The sequence below is a fragment of the Manis javanica genome, chromosome 4 (genome assembly GCF_040802235.1).
Source record: "Manis javanica isolate MJ-LG chromosome 4, MJ_LKY, whole genome shotgun sequence".
NCBI classification, from domain to species: domain Eukaryota; kingdom Metazoa; phylum Chordata; class Mammalia; order Pholidota; family Manidae; genus Manis; species Manis javanica.
This window is the reverse complement of record NC_133159.1, coordinates 75,041,875-75,061,228: the sequence shown is the minus strand read 5'-3', so window position 1 is coordinate 75,061,228 and position 19,354 is coordinate 75,041,875. Positions and strand designations below refer to the sequence as shown.

General features: G+C 37.5%; 1 protein-coding gene across 4 annotated transcripts in view; it reads left to right on the top strand.

Annotated features, from left to right (window-relative positions):
* Positions 1 to 19,354, top strand: part of KYAT3 (kynurenine aminotransferase 3) — a 46,449-nt gene that overhangs the window by 8,737 nt on the left and 18,358 nt on the right. For 2 of the 4 annotated variants that reach the window (XM_073234243.1, XM_073234242.1), the window contains 5 exons: positions 12,117 to 12,175; positions 12,763 to 12,907; positions 13,915 to 14,064; positions 17,181 to 17,267; positions 19,150 to 19,275. In XM_073234243.1, the coding sequence (XP_073090344.1) occupies positions 12,120 to 12,175; positions 12,763 to 12,907; positions 13,915 to 14,064; positions 17,181 to 17,267; positions 19,150 to 19,275 (564 nt within the window). In that variant the 5' untranslated portion in view covers positions 12,117 to 12,119. Of the gene's footprint in view, positions 1 to 9,731; positions 9,900 to 12,116; positions 12,176 to 12,762; positions 12,908 to 13,914; positions 14,065 to 17,180; positions 17,268 to 19,149; positions 19,276 to 19,354 lie in introns of those variants that run through there. The other 2 variants (XM_036996359.2, XM_073234244.1) reach the window with 2 other exon arrangements.

Below are 19,354 nucleotides of genomic sequence, written 5' to 3'. Positions count from 1 at the left end.
CTTTGCAAACCAGTGAGTGACTGTGCACAGTCTTGTCCCAGACCAAGCTTTGCATCTCTTCCTCTTACAAGTGCCCAGCAGAAACTCCCTGTCTCTCAGCCTCAAATCCAAATTTCCAAGAGTTGTTGGTTTAGCCTGACTCTGTCCTTCCCTAATTCAATCAGATAAGTGTGAGGGTTTAGGGGAGGGATGGGATTATGTAATCTAGACGAGCAGAAGGGCTGTGAATGTAGGTGTGGGGAATAAACTCACACAAGAACTTTGCTGGAACCCAGTTTTCAAAGAAAATAAATCAGGCTTTTTTCCCTTGACCTGAGTCCATTTCCTGGTATTCCAGCTCTGTATTTTTACCTTTTCTGTCAATTCTCAGGTTTAGAGAAACCGTTGTTTCCAATAAGCTTGTTTCTCTAGAGGTATTGCTAAAAGATAATTTTCAGAAAAAGGCGAAGTCATGACTCATATAAATATAAAAATGAACGTATGTTAAAGATTTTTATTTTATTCAATACAGTATGATAAAGCAGGTGACAACCAGTTGAAAGGAAAAGCTGAAAAGTACAAAGTTAAATATAATAAATTGAATTGCAAATGAAGGCAAAACCAGTTTTTCAATAAGGTGAAGGTCAGTCAAAACTCCTGAACCAGAGTTCGCATGCCTGTCAGTTACCTTCAATCTATAAAATGCAAAGTACCTCAGAGACCAGTTCCAGCCCTGCTAGAATCAGTCCTGCAAGGGTGTGTGGTAACCACTGCATAGTTTTCCATTTGAAGTACGAAATTTTTTCTCCAATCTATTATCTCTTAGGAGGGGATCCAAATTCCTAACCTTTCACTCACTTGTTTAGTCAGCAAATATCTAATAGCTACAATATATCAGCACAAGTAATTGTTAAAACAACTAATATATGTTGCTTAAAAGTTCCAGCTAAATCTGTGTGCCTTTCAGTTACAAAATGGATTTTTATGTAACTGGGTTTTCGCCATGAGTATCTGAAGTCAGCTGTCCCTACTTGGCATTTCCGCTTTGTTTTACTCAGTTCTTCTGCCATTCCAGGAGCATTCTGTCGTTTTCCTGTGCCACCTAGTGGCAAAAGAGTGTAATTAATCTGTTAGGCTTTTGGGGTTTGTTTTTTTTTAATGTGTCGTGTAGTGCTGCCTTGGAAAACATCTAACATTTGTGAGATAAAATCTGTTTGATTGAGGAGCAAAGAGAGAAAGAGGACATGATTTCAGAATACTGAAAGCTTTTGTTTTTTTAATTAACATTTTAAAAAATTAAGACTTTATTTTTTTTTTTTTTGTATTTAAGTTCAGAGCAAACTTGAGCAAAAATGAGAGAATTCCCATATATCCCCAGCCCCCCACATGCATATCCTCGCCTATTATCAATATCTACCACCACAGGGTACATGTGTTGTACCCAATGAACCTACCTTGACATAATCATTGTCACCTTTAGTCTACATGAGGGTTCATCCTTAGTGTTGTATACCTATGGGTTTTGACAAATATATAATGACATGAATCCACCTATATATATATGTAGTACCATACAAAATAATTTCACTGTCCTAAAATTTGTCTTCTACCTGTTCATCCCTCCTTCCCCCACAAGCTCTGATCTCTTTACTGTATAAACCACTAATCTCTTTACCGTGTCCATGAGTCTGCCTTGGCCTTCATGGGGAATAAGGTTCCCCCATGTCATTTCTTTAATTGGTAGCTCATTTCTTTTTAGTACTGAATAATATTTCATTGTCTTTGTACCACAGTACATTTATCCACTCATGTACTGAGGGATTTCATGCACTGTTGCTTCTAAGTTGTAGCAGTTATGAATAAAGCTGCTATAAACATCCATGTACAAGATTTTATATGGGTCTAATTTCTCAACTTCTTTGGGTAATTATCAAAGAAACTGATTGCTGGATTGTATAGGAAGAGTATCCTTATTTTTTCTTAAAAATTACCTTGGCAGCTTTTTAAAATTAGCATTATCAAGTTAACAATAAATTGCATCCATTTAGTGCATAAAGCTCAATGGTTATTTAAAAATCTGTGTACCATGAAACCACTGCTACAATCAACATACAGAACATTCTCATCACCCCTAAAAGATTCTTCATGCTCTTATGATGAGCACACATAATGTAGCAGGGGGCACAGGAAGGCAATATAGCACAGAGAAGACAAGTAGTGACTAGCATCTTACTATGCTGATGGACAGTGACTGTAATGGGGTGTGTGGTGGGGACTTGATAATGGGGGGAATCTAGTAACCACAATGTTGCTCATGTAATTGTATTTTAATGATACCAAAAAGAAAAAAAAAAGATTCTTCATGCTCCTTTGCAGTCTTTCTCTTGTTCATTTGCTCTTTATCTCTATAGTTTGCTTTTTAAAAAATTGCTGTTTTATGTAAATGGGATTTTGTAGTATATACTCCTTTCACATGATTTTAAAATTCACCCATGTTGTGATGTATTAGTAGTTCCTTCCCTTTTCTTTGCTGAGTAGTATCCCATTGTATGGATATACCATCATTAGTTTCCATTCACCTATTGATAGACTTTTGGATTGTTTCCAGTTTCTTACTATTATGAATAAAGCTATTACTGTTACTGAACACACTGAGGTCACCATTGGCATGTTTGAGCCAGAACACACCAAGAGTTGTTGGAAGAAAAACTTTATTTTACTTACAAGTAAAGGAGACGGGAATAATTTCCAAAGCTCTGCCTCTCTGAGGGGTTAATGTGGGAAGTTTTTAAGCTGGAAACTCATGCATGTGTTCAAGTGGGAGGTCTTAGGTTTCATGTTGAGGTGGGGTTTCTGCATACATGCTCTGTTCTACTATGTTACAAATACATCTCATGTTCAAAAATGGTGGAAAACTCCAACCCTGGGGCAGAGAAATTACTATTAAAATGAGGCAAAGGTAATGCTTGGTCACTTCTGGCTGCTTCTGTGCAGGTATTACTTTTCTCTGGGACTGTTTATTGGACCAGGCTCATGGTTGGTGGTTTTAATGGTTTAACCAAGGCTCTTGGACTTTTTGAAAAACTGTAGCATTAGAAGAGTAACCCTGTAATCCTTGGGTGGCCTGTCTCAAACATTATAAAGTCTTGTGTGCAAGCCATTGTGTAGACATATGTTTTCATTTCTCTTGGGTAAATACCTAATAGTGGAATGGTTGACTTGAGTGGTAAATTTACGTTTAATTTTTAAGTAACTACTAAGCAGTTTTCCAAAATGGTTGTACCATTTTACATTCCCATCAGGGTTGTATGAGAGTCCCAGCTGCCCACATCCTTGCTGACACTCAGCATTTACAACTTTAGCCATTCTGATGAATATCTAGTGCTGCCTCGTTCTGGTTTTAATTTGCATTTCCCTGATGACTAATGATGTTGAGCATCTTTATGTGCTTTTTGGCCAGTCTTATATCTTCTGTTAAGTGGCTGTCAAATCATTTGCCTATTTTTAACTGGATTATTTGTCCTCTTACTGAGTTGTAGTTCTTTATATTTTCTAAGTAAAAGTATTGAAAGATATGTGTTTGTAAATACCTTCACCAGTTCTGTGGCTCACTTGGCAATAATTTAAGAGATATTTGAGTCCACTGAATGATATTCAAGGGGAGGAAAAAAACTTCTCCTCTACCCTCCTAGGTTTTCTGGCTGAAGCCTTGCAAATTTGACTGACAAAAATAGAGTAACAATAGTAAAATGAACAGTTTATTAACATGTGCATTGTGCATATACAGTGATAAGTAACTCAAAAGGGGTGGTTAGAACTTGGGCTTATATGGCATTTTAACAAAGAACAGTAAATCTGCAGAGAAGTGACAAGACAAAGGAAAAGGGATGTAGGCATGGAAGATTAAGGTAGTTTTAATAAGGTTTGTTATGCAGATTCCTCTGCTGCTCTCTCAGCTGGTTGAGAATCCTCCTGCCTGAGCTGGTGGGCCTGGGGAGGACACAGAGTTTTTTCTTGTGTTTGCTTTTTCTCAGTTGACTTTAGCTCAAAATGGCCCTTAGGTGCAAGTGGCATATTTTGGGGTGGTATATTCTGGTTTCCTACAAAATCATAATAGATTTTATAGGTTTTTTTTAAGCCAAGCAATAATAATAAGCATTTTTTAGTGTTTACCATGTGCCAGTGCACTAAGTACTCTACATGAGATCTCATTTAATCCTCATAACTGTCCTATATTATAAGTACTGTTTTGATCTCCAATTTACTGATAAGCAAATGTAGGCTTGGAAGGATCTAGTAATTTTCTTTCGTCACACTGAATGTCTTTAATCACTATACTGTATGTTTTCTAGGTAATCTGAAAAATATAAGAAGTGAGACAAATTCAGTTACTAAAAGAAAATGTGAAAACAGATAGGTGCACATATAAATTGTGGTAAGTAGGAGAGAGATCTAGGGAAGAATGGAGGAAGAAAAGATTAGTTATAGCTGGGAATCTGAAAACATTCCTCAGACTTTCAATCTAAGATATGTCTTGTCAGAGAGATTGTGTTTTACATCGTGGCCTGGGGCTGCTGTAAGAAATACCACAAACTTGATGGCCTAATACAGCAGACATTTATTTTCTCACAGTTCTAGAGGCCAGAATCCAGAAATCAGTTTCACTGGCCAAAATGAAGGTGTCAGCAGGGCCACACTCCCTCCAGAGGCCCTGGGGATTATCCGTTCCTTCTCCCTTCCAGCTTCTGGCGGCTGCTAATAGCCCTTGGCTCTTGGTCATATCATCTAATCTTCAAGGCCAGCATCTTCAAGTCTGTGTCTGCTCAGTCTCCACCTGGCCTTCCCTGCGTGTGTATAAGCTTCCTCTCCCTCTGTCTTACAAGGATATCTGTGATTACATTTAGGGGCCACCTGGATAATCCAAAAGTTATCTCCTCATCTCAGGACCTTTAATCACACCTGCAAGGATATAAGGACATATATTGCCATACAAAGTAACAGTCACAGGTTCCAGGGATTAGGATGTGGATATTTGGGGGGAGGTCATTTCTGAGCTTGATGTGATTATGAAGATCATATCAGAGGGAAGAACTTGAATAAAAGCATGGGAAACAGAAACAAACTAATGCAATTAGAGGATGGCAAGTGGTTCAATGTTCCTGAATGACTGACTGTGTGTGAGGGGACGGTATGTTGGGAGACAAGGTTGGAAATAGATTGAGGGCCTTGAGTGCCGGGCTGGAATTTCAATTATATTCCACAATTTCAGGAGAATCACTGAAACTTTAGAGCAGGGTGGTAGCTAATTTGTGTCTCAAGTACCTAACGCTGGGGCACCACAAGTGATCGTTAAGAGTGTGCCATTGGAGAAATGCAGAATGGGGATAATTAAAAGAGATAGGATCTCATTAATGTGTTCAGAAAACACTTTTGAACACAGACTGCCATACACCATTTTAGATACTGGAGATACAGCACTGAACAAGACAAGTCCTTGCTTTCTGAGGTTTTCATTTCAGTGAGAGAGAGGATTAAGTAAAAATGAATAATTTCGAATAGTGATAATGTTCTAAGAAAATTAAATAGAGAAATGTGCTAACATTCTTGGCAGTACTAGGGGATAAGTAATGTTAGGGCATGTTGTTTTGGAAGTCCTCTATGAGGAAATTGTATTTGAATATGTGGGTGTTAATATAATCATGCAGTATTCATGTATACAATAGGGAAAATCTCATTCTTACTTCCTCCCAGGCACCATGAGGCCCCACCACAAACACCCACCAAGTTTGTTTGCTACACACCCATGTTCAGGGGGAGGAAGCAGCCATTGCTGCTCCAACATTTATCTAAGGAAATAAAGGAAAGGTGAAGCAGGCTGCGATAGGAAATCATATTGAGTAGAATGACAGACAGAGCCAGCCATGTGAAGATGTATGGGAAAGGCATTCATTCCAGGCAGGCTGCACAGCAATTGCAAAGGCTCTTATATCAGTCAATTTTGCTGAGTAACCAAACCCACAAGATCTTCTCGTATCAGTAAACATTTCGTTCTTGCTCTTATGTTGGCTACAGGTCAGCAGTGGCTCTGCTCCAGGTTGCGACTCCACTGTGTCTTTGCATTCCAGGACTGAAGCTAAAGGAGTAGCCTCTATCTCGCTCTTCTCATAGTAGAGAGCAAGAGGCCAAGCAAACCATGCAATAGTGTTTAAAGCTTCTCCTGGATGTTGTATAAGTAACATTTACTCCCATTCCATTGACCAGAGCAAATCGCATGGCCACTCTCAAAGTCACTTCTCCTGAAGAGAAGGGGCAAGTAGTTACACAGAGTGATGCCATATATGACAGATGGGAACAAACCTGTCTGCTGTAGAGGCCCAGTGTCTACACCACTTTCCCTGTCAACTTGTCCATTTAGTTGGACTTGCGTGGACTGCTGTGGCCTAAGACCCCTCCTCCTCCTCAGAACAGAATTTCCTCCTATTTTTCTTAAAAACACTCTTTTTCCCATTCCAGCCATATGTTTCAGGAGAAGCTGGTCTATTTAAGGAATTTCTTACATAAGGGCATTGACAGGTTCTAGCTCAAGGAACACATGTGGAGGGGCTGGGATTGTGGGGTCAGGGCTATACCACTTTTTGATTGGGTAGTGAGCACATTAAAAAGACATAAACAAAAAAAAGGCATCATTGTTTAGCTGTGTCACTAAATGTTTCATGATCTTGTTCTACACTTCTTTCACTAATACTTTTTTGTCATAGTCTTAACAGCCATATTAACAGAGTACTTTTTAAATTGTTGGGGAAATGCCACAGTTCATTGTCCAAGGCTAGGCCATTCAGAGCTCTTCCCTAGAGTTTTTGAAATTGGAACCAGAAAAAGCAGCTCTCAGTCCCTCTATGCTGGTGAAGTGAGAGGTCTGACGGTTTCATCTCATGTGGAGAAAAGCAGACTTCGATGGGGTACAAACAGATGAAGCAGAACCTTGGTGAGGTTCAGGGGTCTGGTTTCACTTACCCTTGAGCCTGGTTGCCCCTCTGTCCCTCTTACAGGGACATGAGCTTTTGAAAAAAATTACCCTTTTTGCCTAAACTGTTTCAGATTGAGTTCTGATAGTGCAAGTAAGAAATTTGATTAATATAGCTTTGGGGCATCAGAGGCATCTAGGCACTGTGTTTCTAACTCTCAGAAGCTGGAAAAGAGTTTAACAAAGTTTCTTTTTAGTCAGGCTGGGAAACAAATTTCTAGCCAGCTCTCAAACTGGATATGTGTCAATAAATTACCTTTCCAAAGGGTAAGATATACAAAGTTTCTTTTAAAAATAGAGCTGTATTCAAAAAAAGACATTTAGAAGTGGTGTAAATGCTAAGGAATGAAGGAAAATAATACTAAGTATCATCACTATGGTTGCTGGAACATCAAATTTTATGCTATATATATAATTATATACAGGCTTTTCTCTATGTATTCATTAAAATGAATGAAAAATTACTGTTGGTTATTTCAGATAGAACTAGATGGCAAATGATAATATTTGTCATCTTTCTTGTAATAATTAATACTTGTGTTACAATAGGGTACTCACCTTCCACATCAAACTTTAAAGGAAACAGAGTAGAGTCCATGTAATTGAATGCACAGTAGAAACATACTACCTATAATTGCAAAACAGTGGAAATAACAAATGCCTAAACAATAGGGGAAAGAATGAAGTGTGATTACATAAACAACCTAAAATACTACCTACTAATTAAAAGGTAAATTTTATGATATAAGAAAATTCTGATACTCTGTTGAGAGAAAAGGCAAAAGATGTTTTTAAAATTACAAGTGATTATAACTACATAGAAATACCTAGTTCATAGATCTAAAAGATAGTAGACGTTTTGGCTGTTCCAGCATCCCAGCGCTACCCTAAAGGGGAGGCTGCCACGCACATGCTCACTTTCTGCTCCAGCCCAGTCTTGAAATAATTTGAGTCTATCTGCTTCTCAGGTCTGATTATTTTCTTCACCTGTCCAACTATTAGCTTTATTATTTCTGTTTCTGTCCTTTTCTTGCACTCTGTCATTTTTACACATGACTCATAGCCCGTAGATATTAACAGCCTTGATTTCCCCAGCTTCAACCCACCATTTGGGAAAACTTTTTTCTATAGCTGTCCTATCCCACCTGAATGAATCAGGTCTTACAGAGTCCTCAAAATATGTAAAATGGAAACTTTAGTATTCTAGGGTCTTAGGATGATGTGTAATAATTATTTTTCTTCTTTCCAAACTTTCCTTTTTCCGAAACCATTGCAGTGAACGTTTTAAAAGACAATTAACTCTAACCTTTCTCTCATCTCTGCCTAGAGTGACACCTAGTGGTTATTCTGTAGAATCGCACTTTTAAGCCTCAACAACAATGAAAAGATGCTGCTTTATTATTTCACTAGCAGGTTTGTGTTTATAATGTAGCAGTACAGTGTGTATGCGAGGCTGTAATCTACCTGGAAAAAAAGGTCATCTCATGTAGTTAGCTGGTCCAGAAATTATACAGCCCCTGTAGATATTCCCTTATACACCTGGGGCTCATACTTAATTCCTCACAGGATTCCAGGTATATTTTAATTTCCTAATACCAGATCTACTCCAGAAAGTAATTCTTACACAGTGAGAATTTGCATCTACTGCTGGATCTTGATGTCTCTGGATACTATAGGGCGTCCTGTAAATTTTCACCACTGTATTAGTTTCCTCGGGCTGCCGTAAGAGAGCCCCATTTGCTGGGTGGCTTAAACAACAACCTGGGTTATCTCACAGTTTTAGAGGCTAGAAGTCCAAGATCAGGGTGTTGCCAGGGTCGGTTCCTTCTGAGGGATGTGAGGAGGGATCTGTTCATAGCTTCTTGTAGTTGGCAGGCAATCCGTGGCCTTCCTTGACTTGTAGAGGCATCACCTTGATCTTGGCCTTCATCTTCATGTAGCGTCTTGCTGTGTACCAGTCTGTCTCTGCATTTCCCCTTTTTATAAGGACAGCAGAAATACTGGACTAGGGCCCATACTAACAACCTTAATAATTACATCTGCCGTTAAGCTATTTCTTAATAATGTCATACACTCATGTACTAGATGAAATCTAAAATTCATATGACTTCAACATATGAACTAGGGGACACAATTCAGTCCATAACAAGCACCTATCTCATTATGCCTCTGTACTTCATTTTTGCCATTGCAGTCTCAGGCTCAGCCATGGAATTGCTTTGCCCATAAGATTAGAGGTGATGTGTGTACATCTAAGTAGAAACTAATAATTTTTCCCCTCTTCCATGAAACTGACAGTGTTCCAGATAAAGTCTATTTCATCAGCCTATGTCAGAGTGACTGCCATGGAAAGAGTAGCAGCTGACCTTCAGTGGATACGTAGCATAAAAAAGAAACAAACTCATGATTGGAAGCCATCAAGGCTAACTGACAAAATAAGCTCACTCCTAATGTGTGGGGTTTTTTTCATTTATTCATCAGACATTTGTTGAAAACTTGCTATGTAGTAGACATGGTGCTATGTGTTAGACACTGTGATGGTTGATTTTATGTGTCAGCTTGGCTAGGCCATGATACCAAGATATTTGGTCAAACACTAGATGTCTCTGTGAAGGTATGTTTCAGATGAGATTAACATTTAAATCAGTAGACTTTTAAGTAAAGCAAATTTCCCTTCATAGTACAATGGGCCTGATCCAGTCAGCTGCAAGCCTTAAGAGAAAAAAGACTGAGGCTCCCCTAGGAAGAGGGAATTCGGCCTCCAGACTGTCTTCAGACTTGAGCTGCAACATCAACTCTTCCTTGGATCTCCAGCCTGCTGGACTGCTCTGAAGGTTTCAAACTTGCCAGCCCCCACATACCGCATGAGATAGTTCCTTAAAATAAGTCACTATATGTATGTACATCCTATTGGTTCTTTTTCTCTGGAGAAACTTGATTAATACAGTCAGTTAGCAAACAAGATAGAAAGAGTCCTCATAGAGCTTACAATCTAAGAAAGGATACATACAAGTAAACAGAAAAATAACAAAGTTATGTAATAAATGCTGCAAAGTACTCCATATAATAGGTGCCCATGGAGGAGCACCCAGCCTTGACCGGAAGAGCCAGGGAGGGCGCCCTGGAGAAATTGTGGTCTAACTTGAGACCTGAAGGTGACAGGGCAGACTAAGAGTTAGCAGATTGTAGGGACAGGGTGGTGGAGCCCAGGGGTTAGACTGACTATAGAACATGAATTCTCATCGGGGCATTATTGCTCCCAAAGAGGAAAAAATTGGTGATTGACAGGTGAAATAAACATTAGCTATTACAGTGTTTGGTGACCATGCACAGCTCAATCAATCCTATCTGACAAAATCTTATTCCTTACTATTTACTGGGAAAGTAGGGAAGATGATTAGAAGAAAATGTCTAAAATGAAGGCAGTGATGAAAAAGAGGTTAAGAAACAGTAGCATGGAAAGACCATCCCGGTTGAGAAATGATCTCATTTGAAGCTACAGAAGTGAGAGAGACATAGAATATTTGAAATATGAGAATGGTTGAAGCATAGAGTTGGGGAGGAGCAGAAGCTGTTCCAAACACAGATTTTAAAGAAAATTAAATCTGAAAATGCATTTTGACCTCAATCGTCTAAATATTTTAAATAAAACTGGACTTTGTGTCTTAATAATTGGCAGCAGACTGCTCACATTTTTATGTGTGAAATCTGCCCTTGGTGTTGGTAGTCCCATGCTGAATGAGTCATTAAGTTTTAAACATTTTTCAGAGATGGCAAAGGACAATTGTTAAGTATCTTTTTCTATCTATCATTTTGGGGTATTTTAGTTTTATGATTGTAGCTTCTAGAATAGCATCATGCTCAGGTAGGTACTTAATCATATTGCTGTTCTGGAAGGCACATTAACCTCTGGAGAATTTGTGTGTGATTTACTTCACTGGAGTTTCAAACATGAAAAATATGAAAGAAAGAAGATATTTTTCTTAGGAATAGAATGAGAACAATGGTCTATTTAATAACCGTTATCACTATCTTCCTCCCAAATTGCATTAAAATTACTTTAATATGCTATAAGGAAAATCTTTGCAAATATGCTGCCGATCACTTTTTGTTTTTTTCCATCAGCTTGTTAACAATGAGCTCAAAGCTAATTGAGTGCTTTTGAGAGATAATACAAACTCAATTTTAGAATCTGAAGAACTAAAAAATTGTATGCTGTACTATAATTGAAACTTTTAATAATTTTCTATCACAGCCATAGCTTGATTGATATACATAGACCTCATCTAAATGTCTAAATACTTTTTTAAGGGACAGCATTCTAGTAATGTTTTTTTGTAAGGTCTTGTTACAGAGAAGACAGTATATGTAAATAGTTCTGAGTATGTGTTCAGGAGTTAGACTACTTTGGTTCAGATCCTGAGCTGCATCTGTTTGGGTTTAAATGTCACCAGCTTTTGTAAACTTGGGCAAATGTATATGAAGTTCTGTGATTTCATCCTCTCTGAACCTCTCCTCATATGTAAATGATGGTTAATAATAGAACTACTGCATAGGATTGCTGTGAATACTAAATGAGTTAATCATGTAAAACATTTAGAACACTGCCTGGCACACACTCAGTGCTTGATAATGATAGCTATTATTATTATTATTTAGAATTCCTTATTGAGTAGTTTCCAAACCATTTGTTGAGTGCTTCCTTGTATAGATGCCATACAAGACACTTGTGAAACTGTTAGTACATCTTACCTAAAGTGACTTTCAGGGCATGAGTTAAGATATTTTTTTAAGTCACTATTTTAGTATCATTATTGCTGTCTTTAATACATTTCAGGCTTTTGAATTGATTTATTTTTTAGACTAGGATGAGATCTTTTTCTTATGTGAGAAGATACATATCTAAGGATCATAGGAAAAAGCACCCCTTAGGGCAGTAGGTGGGAGATGAATTCCTCTTCAGCATTTTGTATTAGACTCTAGAATTTTTCTTTATGGTACTGCATTTTCCATGGTAACAGTAGGAAAAAAAGAAGAGTTACCCATGATTTCCTGGCATTTTAAAATTTTTATTAAGAAATTTAAAAAACCTTTCATTATTTATATCTTTCAGAAAATGTCTTTGAAATTCAAAAATGCAAAACGAATCGAAGGCCTTGGTACTAGTGTGTGGTGAGTACCTTAAAATAAACAACAGTAATTTGGTGAGGGTTTTTCCCACACATTTTTATATCCTTAGTGAGGATTTTTAGTATTATCTATAGTCTGTAAATAAAGCTATGAATTTTAATTCATCCATTAAATGGAAATGGGAGTAAGTTAACAATCCATATGTTGATTAATTCATTCAGCAAATGTGCCCAGCCCTGTACACTAACCACTGGAGATGGGCAGAGAAAAGGGCAAATTTGGTTGAGGCCTTCATGAAATTTACATTCTAATCCATGAACATTTCTCATGACTCCTAATGACTCTATCAAAGTCTAATGTTTGATAAGAGAACCTCTCAGTGGTAGTATGGTTAAGAAAAAACATACATGATTGTCACGGAACTGACATTTGTAAGAAACATGAAGTTCATTAGTTCATTATCTTATTACTAGGTAAAGTCATATAAATGGTGAAATTTTTGTTGGGAACTCGTTATTGTTTTAAATCCATAAGGCTAAAGGAGGTCTTATTTTTTAGTTTTATAATAAGACTATGAGGTATAAAAAGTGATCTTTGTAATTATAGTACTAGTATTTTTTTTATCTTAGGACTGAATTTACCAAGTTGGCCGCAGAACCCGCTGTTGTGAATCTTGGCCAAGGCCTTCCAGATATATCCCCTCCTATATATGTAAAGGAAGAATTATCAAAGATTGCAGCAATTGATAGCCTGAATCAGTATACTCGGGGCTTTGTAAGTATGTGAGGACCTTCCGGGCATGAGACTGTATGTGTGTGAGTGTACTTCTGCTACTTCTATATAAATTGGCTTTCTGGGAACAACTATCCCAACCCAGTAACTAGAAGAATGCTTACCCTTTCAGAAAAAAACCTTGCCCCTGTTGCCTGGGAGCCATCCCCCACTTCCAGCCTTTCTACAGTCCTGTTTTGGCCCTTATTTTACTGTTGTTCTGGGATGGGGTCCTATGGCAACAGGGGAGAATATTCAAGAATGTTCTCTTAAGACGTGTGTTTTCTCTTGCGTTAACACTTACAAAGCCTCAGCACTGGCCTCTTAATTAATATCCTCTGTTTCCAACTAGTTACTTTGTTCCTCTCTACCTCAACCCAAACCCCAACTGTGATGAAATGCCTGGGATATCCAGAGATTTTGTAGATTCCACAAAAAAACTACCACAACTTACTAAGTGACTTGAGCAAGGTTGCAGGACATAAAGCCAATATACAAAAACCAGTTGTGTTTAGGTGGTCTGTTGGTTGGCATAACCTTCTCTTCTGCAACTTGAACAGATTCAGGGGATTTCAGTTCATGCAGGTTTTTTAGTTTCTTTTAACTGGGGAAAAAAAAAATCCAACTCTACTCAATATGATTTAATTATTGTCAAAAATAAAGTAATTGAATGTGATTTCCTTACTGTCAAAAAATGTATTGTCAAAGATATATGTGGTATTCAAGTCAACTTTTATTCAAAACAAATGCCTTGAAATTTTGTATTCCAAAACCAATCATTTAATAGGAGGTTTTTAGTCATTAGAAAGTCTTCATGACCATTCAAGTAGGAACCCTCTGAAAGTAGGGGGAAACATTTTTTAAAATTATTTCCATTAAAAAAAAATACAACTTTTCTTTGGATAATTATAAGACCCAGTTTTTAAAAATTCTTTCATTTTTAGATCCAAATTATCTCCAAGAAGCATGTCCCATAATTGAATTCAAGGTTTTCTCTTCTTATTCAACAGGGTCATCCATCACTTGTGAAAGCCCTGTCCTGCCTATATGGAAAAATTTGTCAAAAGCAAATCGATCCAAATGAAGAAATCCTTGTAACAGTAGGAGCATATGGATCTCTTTTTAACGCCATCCAAGGATTAATTGATGAGGGAGATGAAGTAAGTATATTAACATTATCAGGTTACCTGTGTCAGTCATTATCATTTGTCCTGCTTTTGCATCTTTTACTTATCTTACACTCTTTTTTTATTGTTATTTTTGAAGTATAATGCATATGTAGTAAAAATTTACAAATCTTAAGTGTACACCTCGATAAATTTTTGTGAGTATATGTAGTTTAGTTATTTATTTGTAACCACAAACCAGAAGAAGATATAGTACATTTCCTGGACCCCACAGGCTCCTTTTTTGCCCCTTCCTAGTCTATATCCTCCCAGAGGTAACTACTCTTCAGTCTTCTATCAGCGTAGGTTCATTTTACTTGCTCTTTAATTTGATACAAGTGGAGTCACACCATGTGTACTCTTGAATCTGGTGTCTTTCATCCTTATGTCTTGAGAGATCCATTGTGTGTAGTTCATTCTTATTTTTACAGCCTGTTTAGATAAGGGTAGGTAGAAGGGACTAGAAATGACAGGGAATATAAATCTTCAGTTTTCACTGCTAAAATAACCTTTCATCTGAACTCAGTCAGCAAGTATGTGGTCAATGTGTTTTTGCACCCGGTGTTGTTAGCACTGTATGAGGGCTGTGTAACAAGAAGGTTGAGTGATTTCTGCTATTTAGTACAGTGACCCACTTTGGCACCCAACTCAGTTAGCTCTGCCTCTACTACCCCTCTACCATTCCAATAGCCCTGCATCCATGTTTCCTGATCTTTCATTTATTCAGAAATTATTGAGGATCTCCTGTATGCTAGGCAATGTGAGAGAGAAGATTTTTAAAAGACAGTCTCCTCATGGAAGGAGCTCCCTGTCTGCTAGAAGAGAGAGACTTATAAACAGATGATCAGGAGCAGAAGGCAGTTGACAGTAGTGGAGGATGTGTCAGTTATGGGGGTGACAACAGGAAGAAGTGGCCAAGTCTGCTAATGCAGGTCTGGAACGTGCCAGAGGTGTAAGCTGGGTCTGAAGAATGAATATTTACCCTGACCTGAACTGTTAATTCCCTTCTTTGAACTGTCCTGGCATTTTATCTATAAAAGATACCACTATCACTTTGTGATATGTTGCTCTTTCATATCTCTGGCCTCCTCTTCTATGCCAGGCCGTAGGCTACTTAAGGAAGTACAGGTATACTTTCATATACATCATCTCCATCAATCCTGTAGAAAGGTTAGGAGTTCTACCTCATACTTTGATGTTCTCGATGCCTTGCTTCTTCCTCCTCCTCTGCACTCCGTTGGAATTTCCCAAGGCTTAGTCCTTGGCTTTCTGTATTTCTTCTTTCCTGATCACCTGATCTAATATTTTGAAACCACGCACATGTCATTTTCTATCATACTAACCTACTTTATTTTCTCTATAGCATTTATTACTATCTGAGATCATCTAACTCACTTCCTTGTTTTCTACTCTTTCAGCAGAATGTCAGTTCCAGGAATTTGTTTATTGCTTTACTGCCAGCATCTAAAATCCTGCTAGCTCAATAAATACCTGTCAAAAAGAAAGGGGAATTATTCCCATTATGAAAATAAGGAAATTACAACAGAGTGACAAGTATATTCTTTCAGTTTTACTTCCCATCCTCTCCAGTTTATTTTCCTTTATTGAGTTCATATCAGGCACGATGTTTCTCACCAGAGTTACACAGATAGGTCATCTTAGTCCCTGAGAATTTCACAGAGTAATTAGGAACTTACAGTCTACTTGAGGAAAAAAATCCACTCTTCGTTCATTTCTTTGTCCTCCACAGTCCCTGACACCTAACATAGCACATTGTGTAGTAGGCACCCAATGCAAGTTAAATGACTAGTACAAATAAATGGGTTTTAGAATGGAAGGGCCTCATGTGGCTCCAGTGAGAAAAGCCTTGAACAGGTATTTCACATTGTAAGAATTACAAACAGTAAGAAAATGCAGTCTTTTTTTGTAATTAGATATTAATTTAGCCAACAAAGTTAAATGAGACAACTTAGTATAGACTTTTGAAATTAGAAATTGTTACCCGATATTTCAAAAGCAACTTGGCTATATATCCTTTAAAAATGTTTATACCCTTTAATCTAGTGATACAATCACATGAATTTATAGAGTGAACTATCTAGAAATAGAGAAATTACATATATTCACAAATGAACATAGCATTGTTATTTATATAAACAAATGACAAGAAAATTATTCTAGAATTCTTTAGACTCAAATAGCCATGAAAATCATAAATACTAAAACCATAATACTATGAAGTTTTCATGAAATATTGCTAGGTTTCAAAAAGACAGAAAAGTTGAATATAGACGATGGTTCTAAATGATGTAAATTTGAGTAAGTTAAAATTTTCCTTACAAAAAAGCAAAAAGTCCGGGATACTGGATCCAGGCTGGTGGATTGTGGGAGGGAAATCAACTGGACTGGTTGGACTGAGCCACTGACCTAAAAGCCAGTCCACAGGTGATTAAGAGAGAGCATGTAGGGGCAAAGGGTCTGTGAGTACCTGCCAAGGGGCTAAGAAGAAAAGACAGAATCCAAGTATAAGTCATCTGAAGGGAAACTGCGGGTATCAGACAATAACAATAGCATCCTAACTGGTCTCCCTGCATCCACTCTTTGTTTTGATTTTTGTTTTGTTTTGGGGATGCTTTTGAGAAAAGAGAAATATCTTCACTCTCAGGATAATACTTATAAATTATTACTTCATAATAGAGAGCATGGCAGTGTTCTCTTTCCTTATAGCCTTGCTCCTGCCACTCTCTAATATTTTATTTTCTAATTTGAAATGTAAAGAAACTGTGAATGTGTTTGGCTGGAACATGCCTTTGAGAATGTGATAAAGGCTACGGCCGCGCTCCCCAGAAAAATCTACTTAGTCATACAGTTCCAGGGTCCCCACTGCAGGCCCACCCAAGAGCTCCCACAGAGACCAAGGATTCCAGTGAAGCTCCCTGGATGAGTTCATCCCTGCGGTCACTTCCACTTAGACGTCAGCCCCATGAAGGAAAGGCCTGCCTTATTCATTGCTGCATCTCACATGTGCTATAGTGCCTCACACGTAGTAGGTACACAATATTTGTTAAATGAATTAATAATTAATGTGTTCTTATTTTATTTTATTTCAGGTCATAATAATGGTGCCTTTCTATGACTGCTATGAGCCCATGGTGAGAATGGCTGGAGCAACACCTGTTTTTATTACCCTAAAATCTGTAAGTGTGCCAGGATGATTCACTTGCTTTGAGAAGTTTTGAACATACCAATTACTTTGTCATTGATAAAGTTCCTACTTTAATTACATTGAGGGATTTACTATTTATCTCTACTATGACTAAAGATAATCAACAACTTTAAGAGGGGAACTTTTATAAGTTATCATGTGTTTGCCATGTGTCTATCTCTGTTATATCAGCATCCACATCATATATGATATTCTCTTTTGTGGTTATACATAGAAATAGTTATTTCTAGTTATTTATATTTTATATCTTCCCCCACTGACATAAGCACCACCAGGTCAGAGACCATTTCTGTGTCACTTTTACAGCACTGCTTCCTACTGACTAACAGGATAAGGTATATGCTGAGTGCTTAATAAATGCTTGCTGAATTCTAAACAAAGCAATTTTTAAAAATTCTGCTAGAATTATAATAATATAATAATATAATAAAGTCTGCTTAGAAACATAATTAAGTATAGCTACATGTAAGAGAATGCTAAAGAAGAAATTCAGATGGTCAACAGGCACATGAAAAGATGTTCCACATCTCTAATCATCAGGGAAATGCAAATAAAAACCACAATGAGATACCACCTCACACCAGTTAGCATGGCCAACATCAAAAAGACTAGGAACAACAAATGTTAGTGAGTATGTGGAGAAAGGGAAACCTTCCTACACTACTGGTGAGAATGTAAATTAGTTCAACCATTGTGGAAAGCAGTATGGAGGTTCCTCAAAAAACTCAAAATAGAAATACCATTTGACCCGGTAATTCCATGCCTAGGAATTTACCCAAAGAAAACAAGTTCTCAGACTCAAAAAGACATATGCATCCCTATATTTACTGCAGCACTATTTACAATTGCCAAGATATGGAAGCAACCTAAGTGTCCATCAGTAGATGAATGGACAAAGAAGATGGGGTGCATATACACAATGGAATACTATTCAGCCATAAAAAGAATACAAATCCTACTATTTGCAACAATGTGGGTGGAGCTAGAGGGTATTATATTGTCAGTGAAATAAGCCAGGCAGAGAAAGACAAGTACCAAATGATTTCCCTCATTTGGGGAATACAACAACGAAGCAAAACTGAAGTAACAAAAGAGTAGCAGACTCAGAGACTCCAAGAAGGGACTAGCAGTTACCAAAGGGGAGGGGTGGGGAAGGGTGGGTGGGGAGGGAGGGAGAAGGGTATTGAGGGGCATTATGATTAGTACATATGGTGTAGGGGTGGGGATCATGGGGAAAACAGCGTAGACAGAGAAGAGAAGTAGTGACTTTGTGGCATCTTACTGCACTGATGGACAGTGACTTCAGTGGGTTATGGGGGGGACTTGATAATATGGGTGAATGTAGTAACCACATTGTCTCTCATGCGAAACTTTCATAAGAGTATATATCAATGATATCTTAAAAAAAAAGAAAATACAAACCACAAAAAAAAGAGAGAAATATAATAAAGTATATTAACATTGTCTTTTTAAAAATCTTATCAAAATAAATAATACACTAGGGTGAATCACAGAATCTTCTATTAGCCTTAGAGTATCATCCATGTTACATGGTTAACTTTGTTAACATAGTTATAGCTGGCTCCTTTGAAGGAATATAAATACTAACAGCTGTGAACGTTGACAGACTTCACTTTTCCATTTAACAGATGTGAACACAAGACACAAGTCCTCTTGGGCTCATAAGACAGAACTAAAGCTTAGTTGCTTCTACTTACTTTCTTTGCTAGTCATTTTTCAGTTACCTTTGCCATGCCTTTCTCTAGTTTTTTTTTCCTCATTAGGTTACTTATTTGTAGGATAGCAAACATGAATTAATTGAATTAAATCACATCTTCATTCTTCATGCTTAGAAACCTATTGATGGGAAAAAACGGTCTAGTTCTGACTGGATATTGGATCCTCAAGAACTGGCAAGTAAATTTAATTCCAAAACCAAAGCTATTATACTAAATACTCCACATAACCCCATTGGCAAGGTGAGTCTTTGATCTCTTTATACAGTCTTCTGACCCACCATTTTCTGACGTTTCAAATCATGATTGGCTCTGCTCTTCT